Source organism: Cnephaeus nilssonii (genome assembly GCF_951640355.1).
Source record: "Cnephaeus nilssonii genome assembly, chromosome: 12".
In the NCBI taxonomy this organism is placed as follows: Eukaryota; Metazoa; Chordata; class Mammalia; order Chiroptera; family Vespertilionidae; genus Cnephaeus; species Cnephaeus nilssonii.
The window spans coordinates 30,687,882-30,715,430 of record NC_137083.1 but is presented as its reverse complement, the minus strand read 5'-3'; the positions used below and the strand labels follow the sequence as shown (position 1 = coordinate 30,715,430).

Sequence of the window (27,549 nt, the reverse complement as noted above, 5' to 3'; positions counted from 1 at the left end):
TGCATCACTCCGCTACGCCCACGATTGGGCCGGCTGGAGGCGCGGGGGGCGGGACTCAGGGTGGCGGATTGGCTGGCGGTAGGAGCGGGGGGCGGGACTCAGGGTGGCGGATTGGCTGGCGGTAGGAGTGGGGGGCGGGGACTCGCGAGTCCCCGACTCCCGCTCCTCCCACCGGCCTAAACGGCCGACGTTGCGGAAGGACCTATGGGGCCGGCGGAAGACGCTGGTGGTGGCCGATTGTGTGGCTGCTGGCAGCAGTTTTCCGCCAGCACCAGTTTTCCTCTGGCCACCCGCTGATCGGAGCGCCTCCCCGGATCGGAGTTTCTCTCGGGGTAGCCGATCGCGCTGGCGGGAGGCGCTCTGATCGGCGGGTGGTCAGAGGAAAACTGCTGCTGGCGGATAACTGGTGCCGGCAGCCAGGTGAAAGTCTATTGCACGAAACTTCGTGCAACGGGTTTCTAGTATATATATAATTTGATATATGCTATTTTGTTGTATTGACAACAAGTTTCAAAACTTCATATGTCAAATTTGCTGAAGGTGTTAACATCATAGATATTTTTACACTTAAAAATGTCGAATTTCGTACAAAGAAAAGAGCATTTGCGGGAAGTTTTATTATTTTGAAGAAAAGTGCTGCTGGATACTCCAGGAAGCTTATGGTGAACATGCTCCATCTCAAGATACTTTTGAATGCTGGTTTAAACGCTTTAAAAGTGATTATTTCGATGTGAAAGACAAAGAACGCCAAGGTCAACTGAAAAAGTTTGAAGACCAACAATTACAAGCATTATTGGATGAAGATGCATGTCAAACTCAAAAACAACTTGCAGAAAGATTAAATGTTGCTCAGCAAACTATTTCCGATTATTTACAAGCAATGGGAAATATTTTAAAGGAAAGAAAATGGGTGCCACATCAACTGAACGAAAGACAAACAGAAAACCGAAAAGTCATCAGTAAAATGGTGTTTCCATGACACAAAAGAAAGCCTTTTGTGTATTGAATTGTGACTGGCGATGAAAAGTGGATTTATTTTGAGAATCCCAAATGCACAAAATCATGGGTTGATCCAGGTCAACCATCAACATCACTGCAAGGCCAAATCCCTTCGGAAAGAAGATAATGCTCTGTGTTTGGTGGGATCAGGAAGGTGTGGTGCATTATGAGCTTCTAAAACCAGGTGAAACCATTAATACTGATCACTACCGACAACAAATAATCAATTTGAACTACACTTTGATCGTGAAACGACCAGAATGTTGCAGAAGACAGGACAAAGTAATTTTGCTTCATGATGACGCACCACCACACACTTCAAAACCAGTTATACACACATTAAAAGATCTTGCCTGGGAAGTATTAACCCACCTGCCGTATTCACCAGACCTTGCTCCTTCAGATTACCACTTGTTCCGATCGATGGCACATGCACTTTCTGAGCAGCACTTCAAAACATACGAAGAAGTGGAAAATTGGGTCTCTGAATGGTTTGCCTCAAAACAAGAAAAGTTCTATTGGGACGGTATCCACAAATTACCTGAAAGATGGGGAAATGTGTAGCTAGCGATGGAGATTACTTTGAATAAAGCACTTTTGATGTTTCTCTTGAAATTATCGTGTTTTCATTGATTACAAGATTCGCTATTATTAACCGGTACAACTAGTATATTTTTATTGACTTCAGAAAGGAAGAGAGAGAAAGGAAGAGAGAGAAAGAGAGAGAGAGAGAGAGAGCGAGAGAGAGAGAGAGAGAGAGAGAGAGAGAGAGAGAAACATCAATGATGAGAGGGAATCATAGATTGGCTGCCTCCTGCATTCCCTCTCTTGGGGTTGGAGCCTGCAACCTGGGCATGTGCCTGCCAGGAATCAAACCTTGACCTGTGGCTGGGCTGTGAATTGACATTTAAAAAATTAATTTAAAAATATTTCTTAAGGGCTTACTACTATTTGTCATGCACTATCCTGGGTCATTGGGATATATGAGTGAATAAAAAATTCCCAAATTTCATTCTTCACGGCGCTTATGTTCTAGTCGGTAGACAAAACCATAATATATGATAAATTACATAGCATATTAGAAGGTTGTAAATACTGCGGAAAGAAAGGAAAAATATACAGCGTGGTAATGGTCATTGGGACTACAAGGGGACGGGCACATAGGTTGTATTTAATAGGGTGGTTCATTAAGTTTCACAGAGAAGGTGACGTTGGGAAAAGCCCTGAAAGAAGTGGGGAGTGAACCAGGCGGATATCTGAGGAAGAGCATTGCAGGATGGGAGAACAGCCAGTAAAATGGCCTGACCCAAGGTAGAGCTTGTTTATGAAGAATGCGTAACAAGGCTACTACTCCAAAGAAGAAGGGTGACAGAAGGTATCATTGAAAACTACATGGCGGGGGGGGGGGGGGGGGGGGGGGAAAGGGTGGATATTTGGAATTATACATACCTCTGGCAGTATTTTCAGTTTCCTTCTGTGTCCTCAAAGTATTGTGTTCTCTCATTAAAGAATACCGTACAAATTTTCACTGTGATGGCTGAATGTAATCCATCCCCACCAACTCCGCACAATGTAATGCATTTGGATTCTTCTTGGCAAGACAGAATTACTCCTGTGCACTTAAATGTGTTTCTCTTTGATGTTTAGTACATACCCGGCTATGGATCACTCTGCAGGATGTATTATCCTAGGTGGTTGGTAGATAATTTTAGGGCTGACCTGCCATAAAGTTTACAAAGAAGCAAGTCATTGTTACTGTGCCTTACAGATGAAAGGAGTACTTCCAAGTCATCTTTGAACATATCCTGTTTCACAAATGGAGCAAATAGGCCTACATTGCATTAAGAAAGTTCTGTTAGCTATTTAAGAGGGAAAATAAGATGATTAGGACAAGACTTCAAATAGGGGTTGACAAACTGTCTCAAGAGCTTATAAAATAGGCTCAACAATCATTTTTTCAAAAATGGTTTTGAGTATATGTTTATTTCCTCACAGGTGGGAAATGAATCATTGAGGTTCCCAAAGGTCAAAGTTCTAACCTTCTCCATCTGACCTATAGATATTGCATATTTCAAGTTATGTAGTCAAATGTCTACCAAACTCACTAACTAATGTTGGTTGAATACAATGAGCACTGGAACACAGGGTAGAATTTTTTCTTTTTTAAAAGAATGTTGATTTCAGAGAGGAAAGGAGAGAGAAAGTGAGAGAGGAACGTCAGTTATGAGAGAGGATCATCAATTGGCTGCCTCCTGCACGACCCCTTCTGGGGATTGAGCCCATAACCCAGGCATGTGCCCAGGCCTGGAATCAAACAATGACCTCCTGGTTCATAGGTGGATGCTCAACCATTGAGCCACACCAGTTGGGGTAGGTTAGAATTTTTTTGGGAGAGTCAGTGAAATGCATATGCTGGCAATGATTATACTCTCTGTCTAACAAAGATAGTGCCTATAACTACTAGAGAACTCACAAAGAAAGCAACCTTTATTATAGTTATATTCTTGAGAGCTATTTCCAATTTTTGGGTAATTACAATTTGTTCATATTATTGTGAGAGAACAGTTGCCAGGTTTGTTTCACATTTGTAAGTGAGCACATTCTTTGTACCAACCAAGGTGCTAAGTGTTGGGAATATAGAGGCACTTGGTGCAGAATTGAGACTGGAGGGTGCTGTAGCTGTGAGGCATGGACCTCAAAGAGAGACTGAAAGGAATCGTCATCCAGAGGTGAAAAGTGGGAAGCAAGATCAATTCTGACTCCTGGATGTAACACCAAATTCTGTTCACACATGCTCAGACTTTTGCCGCTCAAAAATAAATAGCCTACTTTACATGCATTCAGCCTTCCCAGCAATCCTCGGAGGTTGGTACGATTGTTCCATTTTCTAAATGGGAAAACTGAGGCACAGAGAGATTAACCACTTGCCCAAGATCATTCCGTTTGGGAAGGGATGGGGGTAGAATTTGAAACAGGAAATTTGGCTCTAGAATCTGGAGTCTTACTACCCTCTGCAGCTTTTAATAAGTAACTGCTCACAGTCTTAACTGCTTCCCTAAAGGAGGGGAAAAGCTCCTTTAGGACAAAGGAGTGTCGCACTGGATTATATTACTGCCTTGCATAGTGGTAACTTGTGTTTCTGGACAGTAGATATGTGTGGGCATCAGGTGTGGTTGTCGTGGAGTCCTGTGCACGTAGTAGGGGCCTTGGGCCGGGGTAGTATAATGGAGATGGTAGAGCACGCAGGGAAGGCCAGACAAGGACAAAGGGGACAGCTTGGTGGCAGTCTGCCGAGGATGCTGATCACGGGAATGTTTTCGTCAGGACTCCTTGCCAGGAGGCAGCTTCCCAGAAACTCAGTGGGGGTAGTTCAGGGCAACTACCTACACACTTCTCAGAAGAGAATAAATTCTCCCAGGTTATCATTTAATGAATTAATTGAAATGTGAACTCCATGTTACTTCAAAGTATTCATTTGCTTCAGAGCAACAAGAAGTAAGGAACTATCCTAAAGTGGACAGAAAGAATAACTGTGTCCAGCCTCCTTCCTTTATAAAAGAGAAGCAGGATGTCTTTTAGGAATCCTTTCTTTAACCCAGCATGTGAGATGCCTGGAGGCCTCATTAAAACGCTCTAATTTGCCACCCTCCCCCTCACTGAGGCAACACCAAGAGAGTTTGGTTTATTCAGTTTTATATCAAAACACGTCAACAACACAGCAGCCTGGGTCATGTTTGGAACACTGAGAACAGTTTAGTGCCCCCACATGCACGCTCTTTTGTTAAAGCCAAGAGTTTAAGCAGAGGGAGGAGTGAATGGCTCTAAGTTAGCTAGTGGCTCCCAAGCCCCACCACCCTGCCCTGAGGAGGCCACAGATTCTATTTGCTTATCCTTTCCATCAGCCTTTTACATGAAATTGTTTCTATCAAGAGCTGAGTTCATGCCAGTGAAGTAAAGAGTGGTGGGACTAAGGATTTTCTTTTCTTTTTACATTCAGACACCAAGTCACAAAAATAATTAGAAATTATTATGTTGTTTTTTTCTTGGATGGAGATATATTTCAAGGCTCAGGGACAGTCTACATTTGATTCTGACTTTACATCACGAGATCCTGCTAGCTTGTTCCAGGTCTGGAAGACACTTTAGTGATGACTTGTGTCCTATCTCCCTGTCTTAGGGCTGCAGTTATTCCTTCTATTCAGGCTTTTCCGAGTTGGAATCACCAGCACTATGGAGTTAGCTTGTTTAAAGAAGCAGTTACTTTCCAGGTTACAGTCAGCGACAAGCTTTCTCTGCTATAATGTATACATACTTGTGCGTACACACATTTACGTGCATTATTGGATGTACAAGAGATAATGTGACTTGATTTGTTGAATTTTTCTGTCTCTCCTAATAATAATAGCTCTCAGAAGTTCCTGCTTTTATTTACAGTCAGTGTATTTTTAATATATTTTATTGATTTTTTACAGAGAGGAAGGGAGAGGGATAGAGAGTTAGGAACATCAATCAGCTGCCTCCTGCACATTCCCTACTGGGTATGTGCCCGCAACCAAGGTACATGCCCTTGACCGGAATCGAACCTGGGACCCTTCAGTCCGCAGGCCGATGCTCTATCCACTGAGCCAAACCGGTTCCGGCTACAGTCAGTGTATTTTTAAAAAACACTTCCTGCCCTAACCGGTTTGGCTCAATGGATAGAGCGTCGGCCTGTGGACTGAAGGGTCCCAGGTTCGATTCCGGTCAAGGGCATGTACCTTGGTTGCGGGCACATACCCAGTAGGGAATGTGCAGGAGGCAGCTGATTGATGTTCCTAACTCTCTATCCCCCTCCCTTCCTCTCTGTAAAAAATCAATAAAATATATATATTTTTAAAAAGCACTTCCCTTTACTAGGGAAAGTGTTTGGTGGTAAGGATTAGGTGATAAGACTGGTCTATTTATCGCAGGAGCTAATCGTGACTAGCGCCAATAAATAATAGAGATGTAAGTAAAAGTAATTTTTTAGAGTTTCTTTCATTACTCTTGTTACCAAGCAAGGACTCACTGCCTGACACATAGAAACCAATACTATTACATCAGCTTTGGAGGAAAGAAAGGGCTTTCACCAGCAGAGAAAGGAGGCAAGCCTCAGATCTGTCTCCTAATTGAGGGCTCAGGTGGAACTTAAGGGGTTAGGAAGGATGGGCAGGTGTATGGAAGTGCTGGCGGGGCGGGTTTCAATCGGAGGGCTTTGGAATTTGACCACTTATGATGAGATATGATATGGGGCTGCAGCACCAGATCTTCGTGGACAAGGGACCCTGCATTTCTGAAAGAATTCCCGTGAAGATTGAACCCGGTCAAGACTCAGCTCTTTGATTTCCTAAGGGTAGTGGTGGTGGTGGGTGATACTTTGGATCTGGGTGTTGTTTGTGTGTGTTCTTTCTATCAAATTTTTTTTTTTAATTTTAGCCACTTGGGGAAAAAAGCAACAACAACAAAAAAGAAATATTTTTTCTGGGGTTCGTGTGTCCGGAATGTTCTCATTTTGTGTCCCAATAACGAATGCCTTTGGTAGGTGACTGTTAAATGAGAGGTGAAAAAACATGTTTTGAAAATCCTTGATGTTAGAGACTTACTGCTGCTTTTTTTCTTTCTTTTAACCAGGAGCTTTGCTCTTGCAATATTTTACTTCGATTTTTGTTTGACTGTGTTCTCGGAAAACTTTTGGGCAGTTGAGATAGAACGAATCTGGCTCTTTATAAAAAAAATCTTTATTGTTGAAAATATTACAGATGTCTCCTTTATTTCCCCATTGACTCCCTCCACCACACACCCTAACCCCAGGCCTTCACCACACTATTTTCTGTGTCCATGGGTTATGCATATATGCAGACAAGTTCTTTGGTTGATCTCTTCCCACCTACCCACCCCACCCATCCCCACCTTCTCTCTCAGATTCAACAGTCTGTTCCATGCTTCTGTGTCTCTGGATCTGTTTTGTTCATCAGTTTATTTTGTTCATTAGATTTCACATATGAGTGAGATCATGTGATCCTTGTCTTTCTCTGACTGGCTTATTTCACTTAGCATAATACCGAATCTGGTCCTTTTTTAAAGTTTACAATGTATGTGTCTGTATATCTATGTGTGTATGCATATGAATTGTGTATGTGTGAGCAGAAAGTCTTCTAGAATTATGTAGTTTTAGTCTTTAGGAGAGAAAAAGCCTTTTTTACTCATGCAAGTTTATTTCCCAAAGAAAATTCTATGGAATTCTTATATACCACCTGTTCATTATGGGATTTTACTCAGTGATATTTCTGAATTTTCGTCTTCAGACACGTGGATCTGGCCCTTCAGTGGCAGTGAGCCTTAACGGTCAGGTGCCTCTAATATTTACATCAGGAAGATGAAATTAAGCAATCAAATAAAAACCCACTGACATAACAGAACTGGGTGAAGTGAATTTTAATGTGAAGAGCGCGCCATTCTTATTTTTATTCTTTGGACTTGACCTATTTTTTATGTTGCCTCCAGGAGAGACTGTGACCCAGCTGGCAGAGACAATCCTGATTTCCAGGCCTGCTTTTAAAATTATCTGATTTAGAGCTGAAATGAGTAGTTATTCATTTGAGAATGTAATAGCTAAACTGCTTAGTCCTCCCCCCCTGCTCTTTTTACCTGTCCTATATTTAGCTTTTAATAGTTACATTATTCTTTGCAACAAAATTTTACATGTTCTTTTGACCGCAGACAATTTTAAAGTCTTTTTCTCATAGCATCCTATTCTTTTTTTAAAAAAAATATATTTTATTGATTTTTTACAGAGAGGAAAGGAGAGGGATAGAGTAAGAAACATCAATGAGAGAGAAACATCAATTCAGCTGCCTCTTGCACACTCCCCACTGAGGATGTGCCCGAAACCAAGGTCCATGCCCTTGACCGGAATCGAACCTGGGACCCTTCAGTCCGCAGGCCGACGCTCTATCCACTGAGCCAAACCAGCCAGGGCTATAGCATCCTATTCTTAATGCTATTTCCATTTTACATATAGGGGATGACAAGATGAAGCCCATAGTAAGCTTTAGTAACTTCACTCTAAATCATGTATCAAGTCGATAGCGGGGCCAGGAAAAGGTCTCATCTTTCTCCTAAGCCTTTCTTGCATTCAGGAAGAGTATCCGTTTCCCAGAGCCGATTCATCTGAGGGATTGTGTCTGCTGCTGTTGTTGCATCCAAATATTGGGATTCCTTGCATTCAGATTTAATTACAGCTCAATATGACTACATATTGTATTGTTCTCAGGCTACTAAAGATCTTAAAGGCTTTGACTTTCAGGATTCTGTGAGTAAGCGCTTTCTTGTTCAGTCCTTAAATTGAAGGCCTAGTAATGGAAGGTTAATGGCCAAGATGATGGAGAGACTGATTTATCAGAAGATAGCCGGAGCATAAATAGGTAATGAGGCTGCCTGACTTCCTGAATGGAGGGGAGAAAATCGGAGCCGGTGCCAGTGTCAGATAGTCTTTCTGCCTTCAGCCTTTGGAGCGGGGGGCCACTGGAAAGAAGGGCCCTCAACTACCAGGGGATCAGAATCAAGGGCTTTCAACACCATCAGACCTGGAAACTCAGCAAAGCGAATTCAGGGAATGCCTCTCAAGGGCCCATCTTATCTAAGGAAAGCCCTCCTTGTGTGCGTGTGTGTGTGTGTGTGTGTGTGTGTGTGTGTGTGTGTGTGTAACATATGGCTTTACCCAAGGGTTCTTAGGCTCTGAGAGCTACATGACATAATCTCTGTACCGGAGTAACACATCCCCAAACAAGGGCATGCTCACAGCAACTGAACATGTTTACATCAATTGTAAAAATTTTTTTTACATCCAATAAAGTCAACATCAAGCACTGGAATTTGAATTAGAGAGCTAGTTCAACTAGAGGAGAATTCCATGGGAATTGGTTATATGTTAGACTCATATGGGTGGCTCTTTAAAAAATACCCTGGGAATTTCAACCTATTGCTCCATTCCCCCCACCCCTCTTATTTAGAAAAAAAAGTGTGTTGAGAGTCTACTGTGCTTGTAGAGATGTTTCTGGAAACCTGGAGGCCTCATTTAATTTATCTGAGGAGGCCACCAGATGGAATTCCTTTTCCTCCTTTTTGGCTTTCTCTTACCCTTCCCTTCCTTTAAATTTTTTTTAAAACTTGTAAAACTTTTATTCATTTGATTGAACTCAACAACAAAACCCAGGCAGTAAAATTGTTAAAAGAACATAGACTTTACTTGCAAGAAATATGTGGGAACTTAGTAAGTAGATACTGGTTTTCATAGTTAAACATGTTTTGTCATAAATTGTGAGAGTAAAGGAAGGGAGCTTTTGGTTATTGGACATCTATGATCTCAAAGGCCTTTTCATCCACCCATGTCCTGTTATTTTCATGCTAAAGAGGACATCTCTTACATTGGTTTATAATAGTGGGTCTCAACCCTTAGCCACCCTCTGAATCACATGGGTAACTCTTAAAAAAATATTGATACCCAGGATCAACCCCAGACTAAAAGAATCAGAATCTTTGAATTTTGGGCCCAAGCATTGGTATTTCTTAACAAGCTTCCTGAGCAAGTCTAACGTGCAGCCAGGATTGAGAACCACTGGCTTAGAAGTTACTTGGCATCTGTAGTTCCAGCCTGTTTTCCAACAGTGGATGCTTCAGGAATACAACATTTCTTACAGTTCCCTGGATGTGCTGGGCATTTCCCATCTGTTACCTTTGTTGGTCCTTTTGCCTGGAGTGCTTTTTTCTTCATTTTTGTCTGAGCAGCACCCCCTCCACTCTGTCACCCTACAGTAGCGGGCTGCTGTTGTATCTTGTATGTATATCTATTAATGGACTTTTATATTTGTTCAGCAGTTTCCCTTTTTTGACGGTGGATTTCCTGGGTACAGGGACCATGTTTAACTCTTCTTTATATCCCCAGGGCCTGGTATATTTCCTCTGAGATATGGTCTACACTCCATAAAGGTTGAATGGATTGTAACTTGGACTTTAGTTATGCCAATAAATCTACAAGCTGTGTATTATTATGTTTGTTCTTTTAGAGATGAGGACTTTTGGTTTAGAGACATTAAACAATTTGCCCTAATTTGTTCCATTAATAAATGGCAGACCCAGAATTCAAACGCAGCTCTGTCTGACTTTTAAAGACTGTGCTTTTTTGCTCTGTTTTATTTCATTTCATTTTAAAATGTCCTGCTGCCAGACAGTTTCATTCTTATGGTACTAAATTCAGAAGGTTGGATTTTATGAATAGTTTGGTTAAAGATAATGTATAAATTAATGCAATATATGATACACCTTATGAAAACTATAGGCATGATTGAATTGACCAGGTGGAAAAGGGAGTGATATTTAACAGAAAGTCATATAGACATAGGAGCAGAAAAACACTAATTTTCTTACATATATCATGCTAATTTATATATTAGGTAGAACTATTGGATCGAATCTTCTGTTAACAAATGCCATTGTAATTAATATAGTTCTGCTTCATTAAATTAGTTCCATATCTTAACTAACTAGCCAGGGGAAACTATCTTGCTGATGTCGTCACAGATTCTAGAATGTGGAATCTTAATATGTGGTATTGTTCTCTGTGAGCTTTTTGGTCAGACGTTTATAAAAGGCTATGGAGTAATTATAGTGAGGTTATGGTGATTTTTCAATTGGCCTTGCCTTTTCTGATGTAGAAAAAGAGAGATAATATAGATTAGTGATTATTGGTATATTATTTTTAAATTGAACTCAATATTAGACACCAGGAATTATACTTGTATTTTAAAAAAAACAAAACTAAGTTGAAGTAGCCTTGACCAGATTGGCTCAGTGGATAGAGCACTGGCCCTCAGACTGAAGGATTCTGGTCAAAGGCACATACCTTATTTGCAGGCTTGATCCTTAGCCCTGTTTGGGGGAGTGTGGGAGACAACCAATCGATGTGTCTTTCTCACATTGATGTTTCTTTCTCTCTCTCCCTTTCCCTTCCACTCTCTCTAAAAATCAATGGAAAAATATCCTTGGGTGAGGATTAAAAAATAAAATAAAATAAAAATCTGAGTTGAAGTAATCACATGGTAAAGAAGTATTTAAAATGCAGAATAGCTAAAGATTCTATAACTTCCATTATAGACTTCTTTTTAATAATGTTCATTATTTTCCCAGTTACCATGTTGCACAATACCATTTGACTGGCAATACTCCCACCCATTGGTATTCATTGGTTCATTATTCAAATTGGGCTTAATTAAAAACCAAATTACCTTATCTTTGTGTCAAAGTTCTGACTCTACCATGGAAGTTTTAGTGTCAATTTTGCTTTAAAAAGTGGTTTTGAATAAGGCAGTCTTGAAAAGTTCACTTGTATTTGCTCTTTGGGGTATGTAGGTTGGCCCCAGCTGATTGGTTCTAGAAGACATGAGGAGAAAAAGACCGGCTTGCCAAGAAGCAAAATACATAAGGAGCAGGGGGCTTATATTAACTTCGCAGTTAGGTTTCAGCTATTGCCATGAATAATAAACAGGCCTCAATCTGGAGATCATATCAGATTCTTCTGGTCCTAAAATTCTATGATTCATTTTTGAAATTTGAAATTAAAATTTATCCTTATGCAATTATATTGAGTTATTAAGTTTGCTTGCCATCTGGTTATTTCATACTTTTGCATTTCCCCCCCCTCAATCTTTTGTTTCACGGCTTTTATAAATATCAGTCTCACTGCTTGTCTAAATCCTTAAAACATACAAATACACAAACATTTTACCATAAATATGCAGTTTTTTTCCTTTCAAAGTGGATTCGCATTTATATTTTAAACCATAATTTGTCATTCTAAGGTGGTAATCAAATTGGCCTTAGAACATGTGTCAGATGTGGTGACATTATTGATTTTTTTTTTAATGAAAACAGAGTTCTAAAGATTGTTTTTCATTGTTTAATTTTTTATGCGCTCTAAAAATGCATTTTCATGAAATCTGCAAGCACCTCTGAGCTGCAGAATAGAGGCAAGGATGAAGCGTGAGAAAAGGCCTGCCAGGAGGCGAAATGCCTGCTCTGCTCCCAGGGAGTGTGACCTTGGAAGGACATTGGCCCACACCTCCTTCCCTCGGTTTCCTTGTTTGTAAAATAAGGATGTTGTATCATATGAGTTCTAGGGGTTCTCTCAATATGATTACATGATACTAAAGTGTTTGATGAATAGTTTTAAAATAACAAATCATGCCTATGTAGTAATTTGAAAAACTGCATTTCAATTTATATTTTTCAAATATTTCTGAGAGACATTTAGCTTTTAATCTTCAAGTTAAAGTTAATAAATAGTAGAATTTTTCTTTGGCTATATATGTCAGGCACCCCTCCCCAAACGAAAATCCTGATATTATACTAGTTCTGTCTCCTCAAGCTTTCATTTTCTTTTCCTTACATTAAAAAGGCACGGTCTAAGATGAACTTTCTGATGGCCATCCTGACTCACTTCAGTAGTGTTGAATAATAAGCTAGATTGTTAGTACCTCATGAATTCCGCGTAATTCTATTTAATTTATTATTTCAGATAACCTAAAGTAGTAAATATGTTTGTTGACTGAATCAGTCTGAATACTGTCTAAGGAAGCCTTTTTTTACATGAAAATTATATTACGACACTCCTATTCCTATTCCTAGCAATAATGTAAATATTTTTTACTAAACAGCAGTTAAACTTGCTGTCAATAGATTTTCTTTTGAGTTTAGTAATGGATTTCTGCTTAGGATATGCATGGGTGAGATCAATAAAATAAAATACCAGATGTAACATAAGAAAATATAAGAATTAGATAGAATGAATGCAAACAGTAAAAATCTTGCTGAAAAAGAATGGTAATGTTACCCTGATCCAAGCTGTAACCATGATACCATGACGGATAACATGTGGCCTCTGCCCTGTTCACCATAACAAATTCAGAGAAAAAATGGAGGAGAGAGTGAGAGGTTCATTTTAATTGAGACATCAATACTGGTAAGCAGCGCTTTCCTCGGTCTATTCCCAAAACATGGTAGTTAGCACTTCAGGAAACTCAAAGAGCTTTCGTACAAAAGGCAAGACATTATCCATTGACATGGCATTAAGAACAACCCTGATGGAAGGACTGCATTTTATATGCAAGTAATTTATAGCTGTTCAATTGTTGTTCATTTGTCTATCCAGGTGATTGATAAAGGAAACACTCAAATCAATTAGTCAGGAAATACCTATTGAATACCTGATGCTGGTCAGCATATCAAACTGAACGGTATTGAGGAGGAGGGGAGAAGGAGGCGGGAAGACATTGGGATGATTTTGTGTTTGGGCTGAACTGTATCCCTTCCAAAATGTATATGTCAAAGCCCTAACCTCTAAGGTGACTGTATATGGAGATAGAGCTTTCAAAGAGGTACTTAAGGGCAAGTAGCAGTTAAACATGCTGTCAATAAACCAACAAAAAAATAATTGTCTTAAAGGTCTGGAGATCAAAAGCCCAAAATGGATCTTAAAGGCTAAGATGAAAGTCTTGGCAGGGCTGTGCTCCTTCCAGAGGCTCTAGGAGAGAAGCGTTCCTTGCTTTTTCCAGTTTCTAGAGGCTTACAGCATTCCTTGGCATGCAGCCTTTTCTTCCGGTCACAAGTGTGGGCCCTAATCCAATGTGACTGGTGCCCTTACAAGAAAAGACACGCGCACGCGCACACACATAGACACACACACACACACACACACACACACACACACACACACAGAGAATGAGAGAGAGAGAGAGAGAGAGAGAGAGAGAGAGAGAGAGAGAGATAGAGAGAGAACAATAGAACGATAGATAGATAGATATACCGGGAGTGCACTCACATAGAGAAAAGGTCATGTGAGGACACAGTTGGAAGGTGGCTGTCTGCAAGCCAAGGAGAGGGCCCTCAGGACAACACTTTGACCTTGGACTTCTAGCTGTGACCAGAGAATTAAACTTCCCGGTCACTCGTGGGAGTGAGGTTTTTGTGATGCCTCAGAAAATGCGTGGAAACGGACTTTATTTGTCTAGAGACATTTCTCAGGTTCCCTTACAGTCTCCTGCCCCTTAAGCCAGTCTTGGGAAAGGTGCAGCTGGGACATGGCCCTGTGCCATGTGGGCACAGGGGAACCCACCCTCCTGCCACAGGGGAGTCAGGAACCCAGTGCATAAGAGAGAGAGAGAGAGAGAGAGAGAGAGAGAGAGAGAGAGAGAGAGAGAAGAGGACTTCCCTTATTTGGAAGTTTAAATACTCAGGTTTTGCACTCTTGTAGTGATCACACCCATTTTGGCCACCTACTGGCTTTCAGGTGTGATTGATGAGCAGACAGGTAGGCACCTTCTCACGTCACTCAGACCTTACTGGGCATGCCGCTAAGCTGCCTTTGTCCAGTCCCTACACGCATTGATCAGTGGGGAACAGCATTGATCAGCGGGGAACAGATTGTTTTTTTTTAATGTTTTTTTGTTTGTTTTGTTTTGAATATATTTTATTGACTATTTTATTGACTTTTACAGAGAGGAAGAGAGAGGGATAGAGAGTTAGAAACATCGATGAGAGAGAAACATCGATCAGCTGCCTCTTGCACACCCCCTACTGGGGATGTGCCCGCAACCAAGGTACATGCCCTTGACCGGAATCGAACCTGGGACCCTTGAGTCCGCAGGCCGACGCTCTATCCACTGAACCAAACCGGTTTTGGCAGCGGGGAACAGATTTTGAGAGTGTTAAATGCAGCTTTTTGACAAAGCTGTACAAATGCCTATACCTAGTCTTCCCTTTCCTCCTTTTCTGTTAAATAATAACCAGGTTATCACAGCCCCCAGAACTCTGAGAAAGTAAATTTCTGTTGTGTAAGCCTCCTAGTCTATGGTCCTCTGTTAAGGTAGCCCTTGGCAGACTAATACAAGGAGGAACCTGATCTAAGTCTTGAAGGATGGATAGGGCCATTTTTGGGAAATGACATTGGCAGAGATCACTACCTCAGGGCCTGGTTCAGAAAAGCACTCAGCGGACGTGATGAGTGAAAGTCACATAAAAAGTTGGAAGATACCTCGCTTGTGGAATTAAAGAGCAGAAAAGAGAACAGAGTGAAGGGGGTGTGGGTGGATTCTTGGGAACTTGGGTGCCATTATATCTGGGGTGGGGGAGGTGATTGTGGAAGATCTTGATATCCAGGGAGAGAAGATTTGTATTTGATATAGTAGAAAATCTGGGGCTTACATTTGGGATTTTGGTAAGGAGTTAATTTAAAAAAGAGCGAGGAAGGTATGATCTGTGGCAGATGTGGAAATAAAGAATACGGTGTGGCTCCAAGAATGGCCATAAAAATAAAAAAGAGGTGAGAGTTCGATGATAGCTCAGTGTTATTGGGAAGAATGAAGGGTTAATGAAGTTAATGAGGCTGAAAGGTCACCAGATATTTCTTCATCCTTGGGGTTTCATGAGGATTGGAATATGTTTGAAATTGAGCTATGGCATTGTTCCACCCCCCACTACTTTTAAATAATTTGAAACCGAAGAGTTATCATTTCTTTCCGAAAAGCTTTATCATCATTAAGTGCTCTCCTTGCACCTAATGCCATAGCTTACTGTGTGTGACAATCCCAGGGGTGGTTCAGGTGCCCTGCATGCCCCACAGAATCCTGGGATGTTCCTTCCTAAGATGCACTGGTTCACCATCTGTTTCATGTGCTGCATGAGTGCAGTTGCTCAGATGGTTTTTATCTCTAAAATAGCGTTTGCGTTTTCTCACCGCACGAATTATACATGTTTATTTTAGGAATTTTGGATGCTATAGAAACATACAAATAAAAAATTCAAAAATTCATAGTCCTGCTAAGATATAGGTATTCTTAGTATTGGAGAAGTCAAACAGAAGGAGCAGTTTTGCTTCCTCCCATTTTTCAGGTTATGCACATGACTATGCAACATGTTGATATTATGTTCTTGGTAACTCTCTATATTGTTTAGTTTAGAATCCCTTGTGATGTTCTCTGGGAGTTCCAAGAATGGTGTGGTTTCACTATTTCTAGTGATTTCATTTTTCCAAGAAAATTTTGATAGGCAATATTTGCAGTAGATGTACAGAGGTTCAGTTCTGCTCTTAGGAAGATAGGGAAACCTCTATGAAATTATGTTTGGTTAATTAGAATGGAAAGAATTTTATTTATTTATTTATTTATTTATTTATTTATTTATTTCTCTGGATAATGTTACACCCCCTCCCCCCAGATAATTAGAACTGAAATATTTTTAAAGTTTGTATTTGTGACAGGATGAAAAGTGTTTTTAGATCATATTCACCATATTATCTTACTCTTGAACATATTTTGCTCTATTTTTTAATGTACAAGGAGCCAGCCATTTAATATAAAATAAACTGAAGAAAGCTCGGTCTTCCTGGACATGAAATATGTAGCTACTTGAGATAAAGTGGAAAGGCAGGGCACTGGCCCTCCTTGGTTAGGTGGTACTTTACTTCGGACTGGTAATGCTTGGCTTCTGAGAAGGTGCACATTTTACTCTGTTTTTATTTAATGTCCATGTTGAATTGTTTTTCTAAATTAATGATACCATACACTGTTTTTAAGTCATCATAAGAAATGCTCATCGTCTGTTCGCTATGCTGAGTAATAAACACCTTTTATCTTTTTAATATTGCAGTTGACTCATGTTGACCAGGCAAGCTTCCAGGTCGATGCCTTTGGAACATCATTTATTCTTGATGTCGTGCTAAACCAGTAAGTCTTTGTTGAGCTGCACTCACTTTTGTCCGATACCCATTGAATCTACCTTCTTATCCTTCTGTAAAGTTTTGTTTTCTTATTGTATTTTACTTCATCTTCCTAAATCAGTTAAATACTACATTTAAAGCTGGTATATCTATTAATATAATATCTGTTACATCTATTAATATGATACCTATTGTAAGTATAAAGTCTGGCAAGTTACAGGAAATGGATATCCATTTGAAATCGAAGTCAGAACAGGTTTGAGGATGTAATATGGAGGGCAAGACATAATCCACTATTTTGCATAAAAATACGTGTGACCTAAGTTTCTATGAATGACAAAAAATTGTGAAAATAATACTTTTAGTATTGAAATTTCCTTCTTAAGAGAAAGCTACCCTTTTGCTCAGTGATTCAGAGGATTGGCTGTGTCTGCTATTCTTAATAATGCCTTTGGGATGCTTTGATTTGGGAGTTGATTTCTGTGAGGTTTAGGGTACTGGGATTATTTGGTAAGTACCATATAATTTTGGAAATTGTCATTTGTCTGTCTACCTGGAATTTGGGGTTTGGAATAACAGAATTTTAGGTTCATAAGTAGCTTTTGTTAAATCACTGGATTTAATCTCTTCCCTTTGGGTAAGTCTAGTGTCTAATAAGCCTTACAGGACTTTTGGTTATCTGTTCACTTTTTTAAAAAAAGCATTTGTATCCCACTTCTCATCATGGGCAAGTGGAAAGAGACCAGTGCTCTGCCAGCCAGTGTTGGTGAGCTGAGCAGCAGTGGCCTGTAGCTTTGCTGAAATCAGCTAGCTATGCAACAGCTCAGGAAGAAAATTTGAGGCCAGAAGGACAGAAATGTAGATCTAGGGTGAGAACTAAAGCCTAAATTGTCTACATTGGGAAACCAGGTGAATGGAAGACTATAAAAATGACATAAGAGGCAGGACTTAGAGCTGTGATATCTGGATAAGTAGCCACTAGCCTCTTGTGGCTATTAAATATAAATTAATTCTTTAAATAAAATTTGAGATTCTGTTTTTCTGTTGCATTTGCCACATTCCCAATGCTCATTAGCCATGTGTGGTTACTGGTTATCTTACTGGACAAGTCAGGACATTTCCATCATTGCAGCAAGTTCTGTTGGACAGTGTAGGTTTAGAGAGTTCTTTTGGAGAACAGGCACATAGGAACTGTTAGATTACTGAGGTAGGTCAGTCATTGCAGTCCATGTTCAATATTAAATTAATAATTAATCTTACCAGTGTCCTAATTTTTATGGAATTTATGTACAAATCTGTGGTAATACCATTTTTGCTGTGTTAATGTTTAAGCCATGCATTAGTTTACTTTGTCATTAAGCTGTCTCAAAAGGTACATTTTGTGAGTAATTCTCCTCTCTCCCCACAGTTTTGGGGTTCACCAACAATCCTATCTAATAAAAGAGTAATATGCAAATTAACCATCAGTCCGTTACACCCACAAGCCATGCCCACCAGCCACGCCCACCAGCCAATCAGGAGCGAGTATGCAAATTAACCCAACCAAGATGGCTGCGGCCACAGAGAGAGCAGGAGGGAGGCTTGGGTTTCCCTAGTGATGGAGGAAGCCAAGCTTTCCGCACACCTGGCCGGCCCAGGCCTCCACTTAAGGCTACAAAGTTTCAATTATAGAAGATAAATAAATCCCAACAGATATGGCTGCCACCAGGGAGCGAGCAGAAGGCTTGGCTCTGCTCCAGGCTACAAAGTTTCAATTGTAGAAGATAAATAAATCCCAGATACCAGGGCTTCCGCTTGGGTTGCCGGGGGGTGTGGCCGGCCTGCAAACCACCACAGGCCCCTTGCCCAGGCTGCCCCACACCCCAAGGGAACCCCCACCCTGATCCGGGACACCCTTCAGGGCAAACCAGCTGGCCCCCACCCATGCACCAGGCCTCTATCCTATCTAATAAAAGAGTAATATGCAGATTGACCATTACTCCAACACACAAGATGGCTGCCCCATGTGGTCAAAGATCCTACTACCTGTTCTGCCCTGCTTCATTTAAAAAATACTAGAGGCCTGGTGCACAAAATTCATGCACGGGGGTGTGTGTCCCTCAGCCCAGCCTGCACCCTCTCCAATCTGGGACCCCACGAGGGATGTCCGATCCTAGGATCGGGCCTAAACGGGCAGTCGGACATCCCTCTTACAATCCAGGACTGCTGGCTCCCAACTGATCACCTGCCTGCCTTTCTGATTGCCCCTAACCGCTTCTACCTGCCAGCCTGGTTACCCACTAAACACTCCCCTGCCAGCCTGATTGATGCCTAACTGCTCCCCTGCCAGCCTGTTTGCCCCTAACTGCCCTCCCCTGCAGGCCTGATCACCCCTAATTGCCCTCCCCTGCAGGCCTGGTCCCTCCCAACTGCCCTCCCCTGCTGGCCATCTTGTGTCCACATGGGGTCAGCCATCTTGTGTGTTGGAGTGACAGTCAATTTGCATATTATTCTTTTATTAGATAGGATTACATAGGATAGAGGCCTTGTGCACGGGTGGGGGCTGGCTGGTTTGCCCAGAAGGGTGTCCCGGATCAGGGTAGGGGTTCCCTTGGGGAGTGGGGTGGCCTGCGTGGTTTGCAGGCCGGCCATGCCCCCTGGCGACCCAACCAGAGGCCCTGGTATCTGGGATTTATTTATCTTCTATAGGGAAACCCAAGCCTCCTGCTTGCTCCGTGGCCACAGCCATTTTTGCTGGGATTTATTTATCTTCTATAATTGAAACTTTGTAGCCTTGATCAGAGGCCAAGGCAGGCCAGGGATGCAGAAGCTTGGCTTCCTCCATCGCCGGGGGCAACTCAAGCCTCCTGCTCTCTCCAGCTCCGTGGCTGCCACCGTTTTTGTTGGGATTTATTTATCTTCTATAATTGAAACTTTGTAGCCTTGAGCGGAGGCCTGGGCCAGCCAGGGCAGGCAGAAAGCTTGGCTTCCTTCATTGCCGGGAAACTCAAGCCTTCTGCTCTCTCCGTGGCCACAGCCATCTTGGTTGGGTTTTTGCATACTTTCTGCTGATTGGCTGGTGGGCGTGGCTTGCGGGTGTAGCAGAGGTATGGTCAATTTGCATATTACTCTTTTATTAGATAGGATTATTCATCACCATTTGATATGTAGTTTGACTCATATTGAGGCAGGATAGTCAGAAGCTAGGAAAATTCCTTGGCAAGTAGAATGGGGAAACTGAGACAGATAGCTGAACAAACTTGCTGAGCAATTTACAGCTAGTACAGAAATTCACCTCCCAGAAAAGCAGCAAAACCCAGTGATCAACATCAGGGCCAGACCAAGTCCCTGAAAGGACACACCTGGGAAACTGATGAATATTCTGCTGAAACCCTCCCCTAAGGATGTGGCCTGCAAGAGAGAGAGATAAAAACCCTCAAAACAACGGTCCCAGCGTGCACTTCTCCTCCTGGGCTTGAACACACCTGTGCCTTTCCTTCCCCTCTCTTCCTCCTCCACAGGCACATATCCCCTAAATGCCAAGGGATCCCAGGAGACTTGCAACCAAGGGAGCAATGAGCAGTGGCAGCTCATCCTGGGCTCACGCCTGAACCTGCGCTCAAGGGCCCCTTTTCTCTGACATCTCAGTGAGCCGAAGCAGCCCTGCCTTGGCTGTCTCCTGTAGTTTCTTCGGCCCTAGGCCTTTCCTTGTTCCACTGTCCCCAGCTTTAATAAACATCCTCTCAAAATCACCTGGACTCATGTTGTGAAATCTTATTGCAATGAGAATTTAAAATTACAAGAGGTACAAAGGATAAAATAATAGCATAAAAGGAATGAGAAATATGCAGAGTGCTTTTGGGCATCTATAATAAACACAGGTGGCAGGTAGCTAATTTCTTTACGCTATGAGAGCCCAGATGATTTAATACAAAGTTGTGGTTTTTTTTTGAGAATGTTTTTATTTCATGGTTTCAGTTTATATATTATCTTGTGGTTGTGTTGGTTAGGAATAGGAAGATGAAAAATTGAATATGCTCTTTAAAGATTTTTTTTCTCATGAGCAATTTTAGGGCTGTGAAACAGGTAGAGTTTTTTTTTGTTTTGTTTTGTTTTATTTATTTTTTATGTTTTCAACTGGAGACAAATTCAATAAGTTTATCTAGCTGGAATCCATTTACAGAATAGATCCAATAATATGCATTTTTAGATTGGAATGCAAAGGAAAGTATCATTACATAATATTCCTTTTGAATGTTCAGTAAACAAGATTTTAACCAAATTGCTCAAGAGTTCAGTGTTTGGGTTGTAACTTCTAGAGGAGGCAGATAAACAATATGGAATGGTTAAAAATGAAAAGCACAGCCAGTTCCTATTTTGTCAAGATTACGAAGGGTAGAAAACAATTTTCAGTTCCTTCATGGGGTCACACAGTCATAAAATTTCACTCTTTAGGACAGATATATTAATAAAACCAAGCATATGGCCTGGCCTGGTCACACTCATCCTGAGGCCACACTGGACCTTTCCAGAGGTCAGCATCTGGTATTCTATTTTATTGTGAAGCATTTCTCAGAATGAAAAAAGCTCAATAAAGACAATTATATTATTTGAGCAATGTAAGTCAAGTCTTACCCTGCAATCTTTCTCATTTTCGTTAAGAAGTGGGTAATTAAACGGCCCAAAAGAATGCATAAATATTGAAAAAATTTCATTCATTACCTCTTGATTCTTTTTTTTATCTTCACTGGAAGATGTTTTTTGCATTGATTTTCAGACAAAGTGGAAGGAAGGGAGGAGTGGGGAGACAAATATCGATGTGAAGGAGACAGGGATCAAACCCGCAACTGAGGTACATGCTCTTGACTGGAAATTGAACTCATGACCCTCTACTCTGCAGGCTGATGCTCTAACCACTGAGAAAACTGACCAGGCCACTCATTGAGTCTTTTACAACAGGTGACTTGAGAAAAACAAACCACACATGTGGGGACACACACACACACACACACACACACACACACACACACACTCCACAAAGAAGCAAGTGCTCCACATGGACTGTGGTTGGTTGTGTCAGGATGTGAAACATAATTAGGAAGAAAGAAGTTATCTTTATAACCTATTTTTTGGTTGGATTCTGTGGTATAGTTTTCAGATCTGAGATGATTCTATTGCTAAATTTTGACTGTATTTTACAGATCCTCTCCCTTTTATCTTCTTATTCCAATAACAACAAAAATAATTTCTTTCAGTTATGATCCTCGTTTCCCCCCTATTTCCAGTGGTGGGTGGGGATGACTGCTAGGGACTTAAACATGAAGCTGTCAGCAGGTGGGGTTGCCCATGCAGAATGGGGTGTAGTGATGGCTGGGGGCAGGGCACGTAGCGGGGTAGGAGCAAGGTCAGACAAGGAAAACCCCAAATCAGTTCAAATGGGCAAGTTCAGTCTTGTCTTCTCTCATTTAGAACCATTTGCCTTTTAGTCACCTCTTGCTTGCTTTGCACTGGGACTCTTGAATTTGCAAGGAAAGTAGGAATCACAGTGGGTAAAAGGAGGTATGAATTCAACTGGGATTGGAGGTTAGGTCTGGAAGGGTCTCATTTACTTAATGCTCTATTTACAGTGAGGTAAATAGAATGGTTACAGCTCCCTTGGTCCTGTTCATCACCTGTTCTCTAATAAAACTATTCCATGATGATGTGTTGGCTGGGTCTAGTCCCCTTCTTAGTCCATGCATGTCATTTTTAGAGGTATTCCTGCCTCTTTGGGGTGACACAATGGACTGACTCTAAAAGGTAGTTATTGCAGGCCAGCTAGGAAGACAGGGAAGGCTTTTGAGCACTGTGATGTCTCTTACATTTCACTGCACCAAATGCATGATATGCACAGAACTAGCTCTACTGAAAGGATGCTTGTAGCCTGTGAACCCAGATTTATACCAGACCTCACTGAGAATTCAGAACAATCGAGCATTTAGGAACAAAATCAAACAATTTTAGTAATGAATGTTTCTGAGTTTTCTGAAATAAACAACATACTAAAAATCTTTTAAAAATTATTTGAATAGTTTTGTATTCATTGAAGTCAATTCCATAGTGAAAATGGTTGATTGTCATTCTTCAGCCAAACTTCATCTGTGTAGATCAGGTATCCTGTTGTCACTTGAGTAATCCCCTCCCCTCCCCATTACTTTCTGTCTCTCTGGATCTGATTTGATGTGGATCTAATTCATATCTTTAAAATTTTTTTCCCCCATTTTGGTCCCACCTTGATTCATCTTATAAAGCTAGTGGCTCAGATTGTAACCGACAACAAAGCTTAATAGAGGTCACAGAAAATCCCACTTCTCACTTTGCTATGCACCTTGCATTTAAAGTGCACAATCGCATGAACTCCCTAATTAAAATTTTATGTGAATAGATATTCTTCAAAGCCGAAGTGGTGAAGTGGCTTTGAAACAGACCTCTGGCAGTGGTTTTTAAAAGGCCACTTAGTTAACTAGTAACACATGGCTATGGATATGAATTCCAGAGGAATTTAGAGAAACAACAGATGTGGATTCATTCCTCCCTCTGCAGAAATGATCGTGGGAATCACAGTGCCTGGATGGAGAGGCTTAGGGTTTCTCCCCATGTACACCATGGATTGCTACCGGGTGGTGTCCAGAAGGGCTCTCCTTTGATGTCCATAAACTAGCCTGCAAACCCACCCTCCCAAGGGCATCTTACCTTTTGTGATAGGTTAGTCATATAAAGTTGGTTTCTACACTAATCTCTTCCTCATTAACAGTTTTCTTAGCCCAGCGATCTCAACTCTGACTGCGTTGTTTACAATAAACTGGGAAGTTTTATAAACTACCAATAGCTGGGTTAGTGTGTCGTTTCCAGCGTGGTTCCTGGACCAACAGCCTTGATCTCATCTGGGAACTTAGAAACAAACATTCAAGATTCTCAGCCAGACCTATGGAATCAGAACTTCCGATGGGGTGGGACCCAGGAAAGTGTGTTTTAACAAGCCCTCTGGGTGATTCTGATCTCTGTTCAAGTTTGAGAACCACTGATCTAGTGTTTTTTTCCCTCTGGCTTTCACCTCCTGCCAATATCTTCTTATGATCATGATATACTCGGTACCCAACCCTGTACCTATATGCCACCCATCCTCTTACATAGGAACTTGTTTTGTTTAATGTTCAGTAATTAATAACTGTTCAGTATAATAAAGATAATGGCTTCTGGATAAATCCTATTGATAAATATGACTTGCTTTGTTGTTGTTTATTTTTTCTAAACATGCCTGGCTATTACAAATTAGGTTGAAGAAGTCTTCCTACTGGGCCCTGTGTGGCTTGCTCTGATCTGAGATGGTGTATTCTAGAGCTGGAAAATTGTGAGTGAGCCTCTCAGTCAGTCACTGTGAGTTTATTTTGCAATAATAGGGGTATGTCCATGACACCATGTTATTTGGGATTTTAGAATCAATAGTTGTCATTACTTTCCAATATAATAGGAGAGAAAAGGCTCCATGGATAGCAGATTTTATTTTATAATCATCACCCAAGGATATTTTTTCCAAAATTTTTAGAGAGTGGAAGGGGGGAAGAGAGGAAGGGAGAGAAACATTGACATAAGAGAGACACATTGAATGGTTGCCTCCTGCACGTGCTCCCACTGGGGCTGGGGAGCCTGCAACCGAGGTACATGTCCTTGACCCAGAATCGAACCCTTGACCTTTCAGTCTGAGGGCTGATGCTCTAATGACTGAGAAAAACCGGCCAATGTTGGATAGCAGATTTTGCTGGTTGGCTGGCTCAGGTACTATGCTTCCCAAAAGAAATATTATTGGCATTTGAGGATCAATGCAGAAATTTGTAGAGAGAAAAAAATTTAGCCTATACATTCCAAGGTAGCAGGTATTTTGTATTTGTTGTGCCAGTTGTAGGTGTTTGATTAAATGGTACCTGTACCAACAGAGAGGCACCAACTGAAATGGTTAGCAACATAGACTTTATAGGTAGACTGCCTAGGTTTAGAAACTATGCCAGTTGCTAGCTGTGTGACCCTGGGCAAGTCAGTTTCTCCACCTGTAAAACAGGGAAGGTAGCAGTACTTTTCTCATAAGGTGGTTGGCAGGTTAAATGGGTTTATGTATATGAAGCACCCAGAACAGTGCCTGGGTATTGAAGTGCTCAGTAAGTGTTTGGCTATTATTAGCTAACAGAGGCACTTTCCTTTAAGTAGTTGCTAGGAGGTCAGCTCTCTTAGAGGCACTGGCTAACTCTGAAACCTTTAGGACTAAAAGGGAGTTACACACTGAGATTACTACTAGAGGGTTGTTTTTTTTTTTAAGCACATATAACAAGGTGTTTAGCGAAAGTTTCAAAGCCTTATTAGTGTTTATTAACTTGGTAAGCTCACTGAACAAACTTAAGTAACAGAAATAAGCAGTTCTGAATCCCTTCTGGGCAATTCTGAAACTCCCTAAAGCTCTGAAAACACAGGTTTGGTAAGTTTCCAGCAACTCATTTGGCATTAAAAACCTCACTTGAACATACACATATTAGTTTTGAGCAGTCATAAAAAATTACCCTAAATTTCACGGCTTTTAAAACAACACCACCTGATTGTCTCAAGCTTCCAGGTGTCAGAAGTCCAGCTCAGGTGGGCCCCCGCGAGTCTCACAGGCCTCGGTCAAGGTGTCAACAGGCTGAGCTCCTTCCCGGGGGCTCTTTTGGAGAAGAATCTACTTCCGAGCACTTTTAAGTTGTTGGCAAAATTTAGTTCCTTGAGATTATAGGACTGAGGTCTTCACTTCCTGCTGGCTGTTGGGCATGGGTCGTTCTGGAGGCCACCCACAATCCTTGGCCAGTGAACCTCTGTCTCCTTTAAAAGCAGCAGTGGCCAGTCAAGTCCCTCTCAGGCTTTGAATCTCTCTGACTCCTTCCTGCTGCCTCATCTTTTCTCTGCCTTCCTCGTCCCCTGTCTCTCTCCCACGGAATCTTCTGCCTTCCTCTTCTGCTTTTAAGGACCCATGTGATTACATTGGGTCTACCCAAATAATCTAGGGTAATCTTTCTATTTTAAAATTGGCTGATTGGTAACCTTAATTCCATCTGCAAAGTCTCTTCATGCAATACCTAGATTAGAATCTGATGGACTAACTGGAGAATGGGAATCATGGGGATATCTTGAGAGTTGTGCCTATTACACTGCATTAAACTATTTAGTATTTATCCCAGTTACTGTGATTAGCATTTGGTACATAGATATCAGTAAGTTTGGTGATAGGACATTGTCCTTGATCCTGCAGGGAGTGTTATGTAATATCTCTCTATATAAAACCCTAATATGCAAATAGACTGAATGGCAGAACAACCGAACAACCGGTCACTATGATGTGTGCTGGCCACCAGGGGGTGTGTGCAGAAACATGCGGGGATCAGCCGTGGCGGGATGGTGGAGCAGGTAAGTGGGGGCGCTAGACCAAGGCGGGGCAGCGGTCGCTGTCATTGGGGCAAGCCTCTTGTGGTTACTGAAAATTCTTTGCTCCTGCATGCCACAGGCCCACTGGGCACTCGCACCCACTGCTGGCAATGGCCCCACTCACACCTGCTGCCCGTGCCAGAGCCGCTGCTCCCACTTGCTGCTGACACCCGCTCGGCACTGTCAGCAGGTGCAAGGGACGGCTGCTGGCCCCGATCACGCTGAGGGCTTCTCCACCTCCCCCTGCTCCTGAGGGGTAATCGGGGCAGCAGCTGCTGCTCCCACCCGCTGCTAGTGCCGTTCCAGATCACTCCTTGCTGTCAGTGGGTGTGAGTGGGGTCAGTGCCATCAGTGTGTGGGAGTGGTGGCGGTGGGAGCGGGGCTGTTGGCAGACTGGGGACCGGGGGCCGTGGTGGGAAAGGCTGGGTGGGGGCTCGGAGGATGGGCTGAGACCCGCCCCTGTGCCCACCACAGCCTCACAGTCCACAGTTCCTTTCAAGGTGCACGAATTCGTGCACTGCGCCGCTAGTATGAAATATGCACATTGTTACCTTTCTAAAATAAAAAATAAAAAATTTCTTAAGTACAAAACACAGCTGGCCTCAGTGTTGTTAAAGAGATTTTAAATGTGTTATAAAATGTTACTGGTGAAAGATATTTTTAAAAACATTTATATTTATAAATACTGTGAAATGGTACATGTGTAACACTCACTACTTGAGAGAAGGGATATTATATGTTCTCCAGATTCATACTTAGAGAACCTAAAGGGACTTTCAAGATAGATTTATTATGTTAAAGATGCAGAAAGAGGCATCAATGTTATAGATAAGAAGGGAAAGGCTGAAAGATAACATCAAACACTATACTATCCATTTTACACATGGTCACACAGCACGTGTATGTGTGTAGTTTAATCTTACAGCCCGTGTAGATTATTTTTCCATTTTATAGTTGCTGGAATCAGGAATCAGGGAGACTGAGTAACTTGCTCAGGGTCACATGGCTAGTCAGTGTGGAACTGGAATTTGAACTTGGTTCTGACTTCAAAGTTGATTTCTCTATTCATCAAAGAAACATCTATTTGGAAGTAGATCTGGAATTGAAACTCTAGTATCCTGTCCCACCCTGTTAAGAGAGTTGTTTATAATAAACTAGAGGCCCGATGCATGAAATTTGTGCAAGAGTAGACCTTCCTTCCCCCAGCTGCCGGCACCGGCTTCCCTCCAGCACCTGGGACCCAGGTTTCCCTCGCAGCCCTGGCTTCCTCCGCAAGGTCGTCTGGAAGGACATCCGGTCTA

The 27,549-nt window shown here is 41.7% G+C and overlaps 1 protein-coding gene across 15 annotated transcripts in view; it reads left to right on the top strand.

The window, feature by feature from the left end:
* ADAM22 (ADAM metallopeptidase domain 22) overlaps nt 1–27,549 on the top strand; it is a gene marked incomplete at its 3' end in the record, with an annotated part of 173,280 nt that overhangs the window by 19,410 nt on the left and 126,321 nt on the right. For all 15 annotated transcript variants that reach the window (XR_013814270.1, XR_013814271.1, XM_079785609.1 and 12 more), the window contains exon 3: nt 16,717–16,793. Coding sequence is in view for 13 of the 15 variants with exons in the window: in XM_079785609.1 (XP_079641735.1) it covers nt 16,717–16,793 (77 nt within the window). The remainder of the gene's footprint in view (nt 1–16,716; nt 16,794–27,549) is intronic.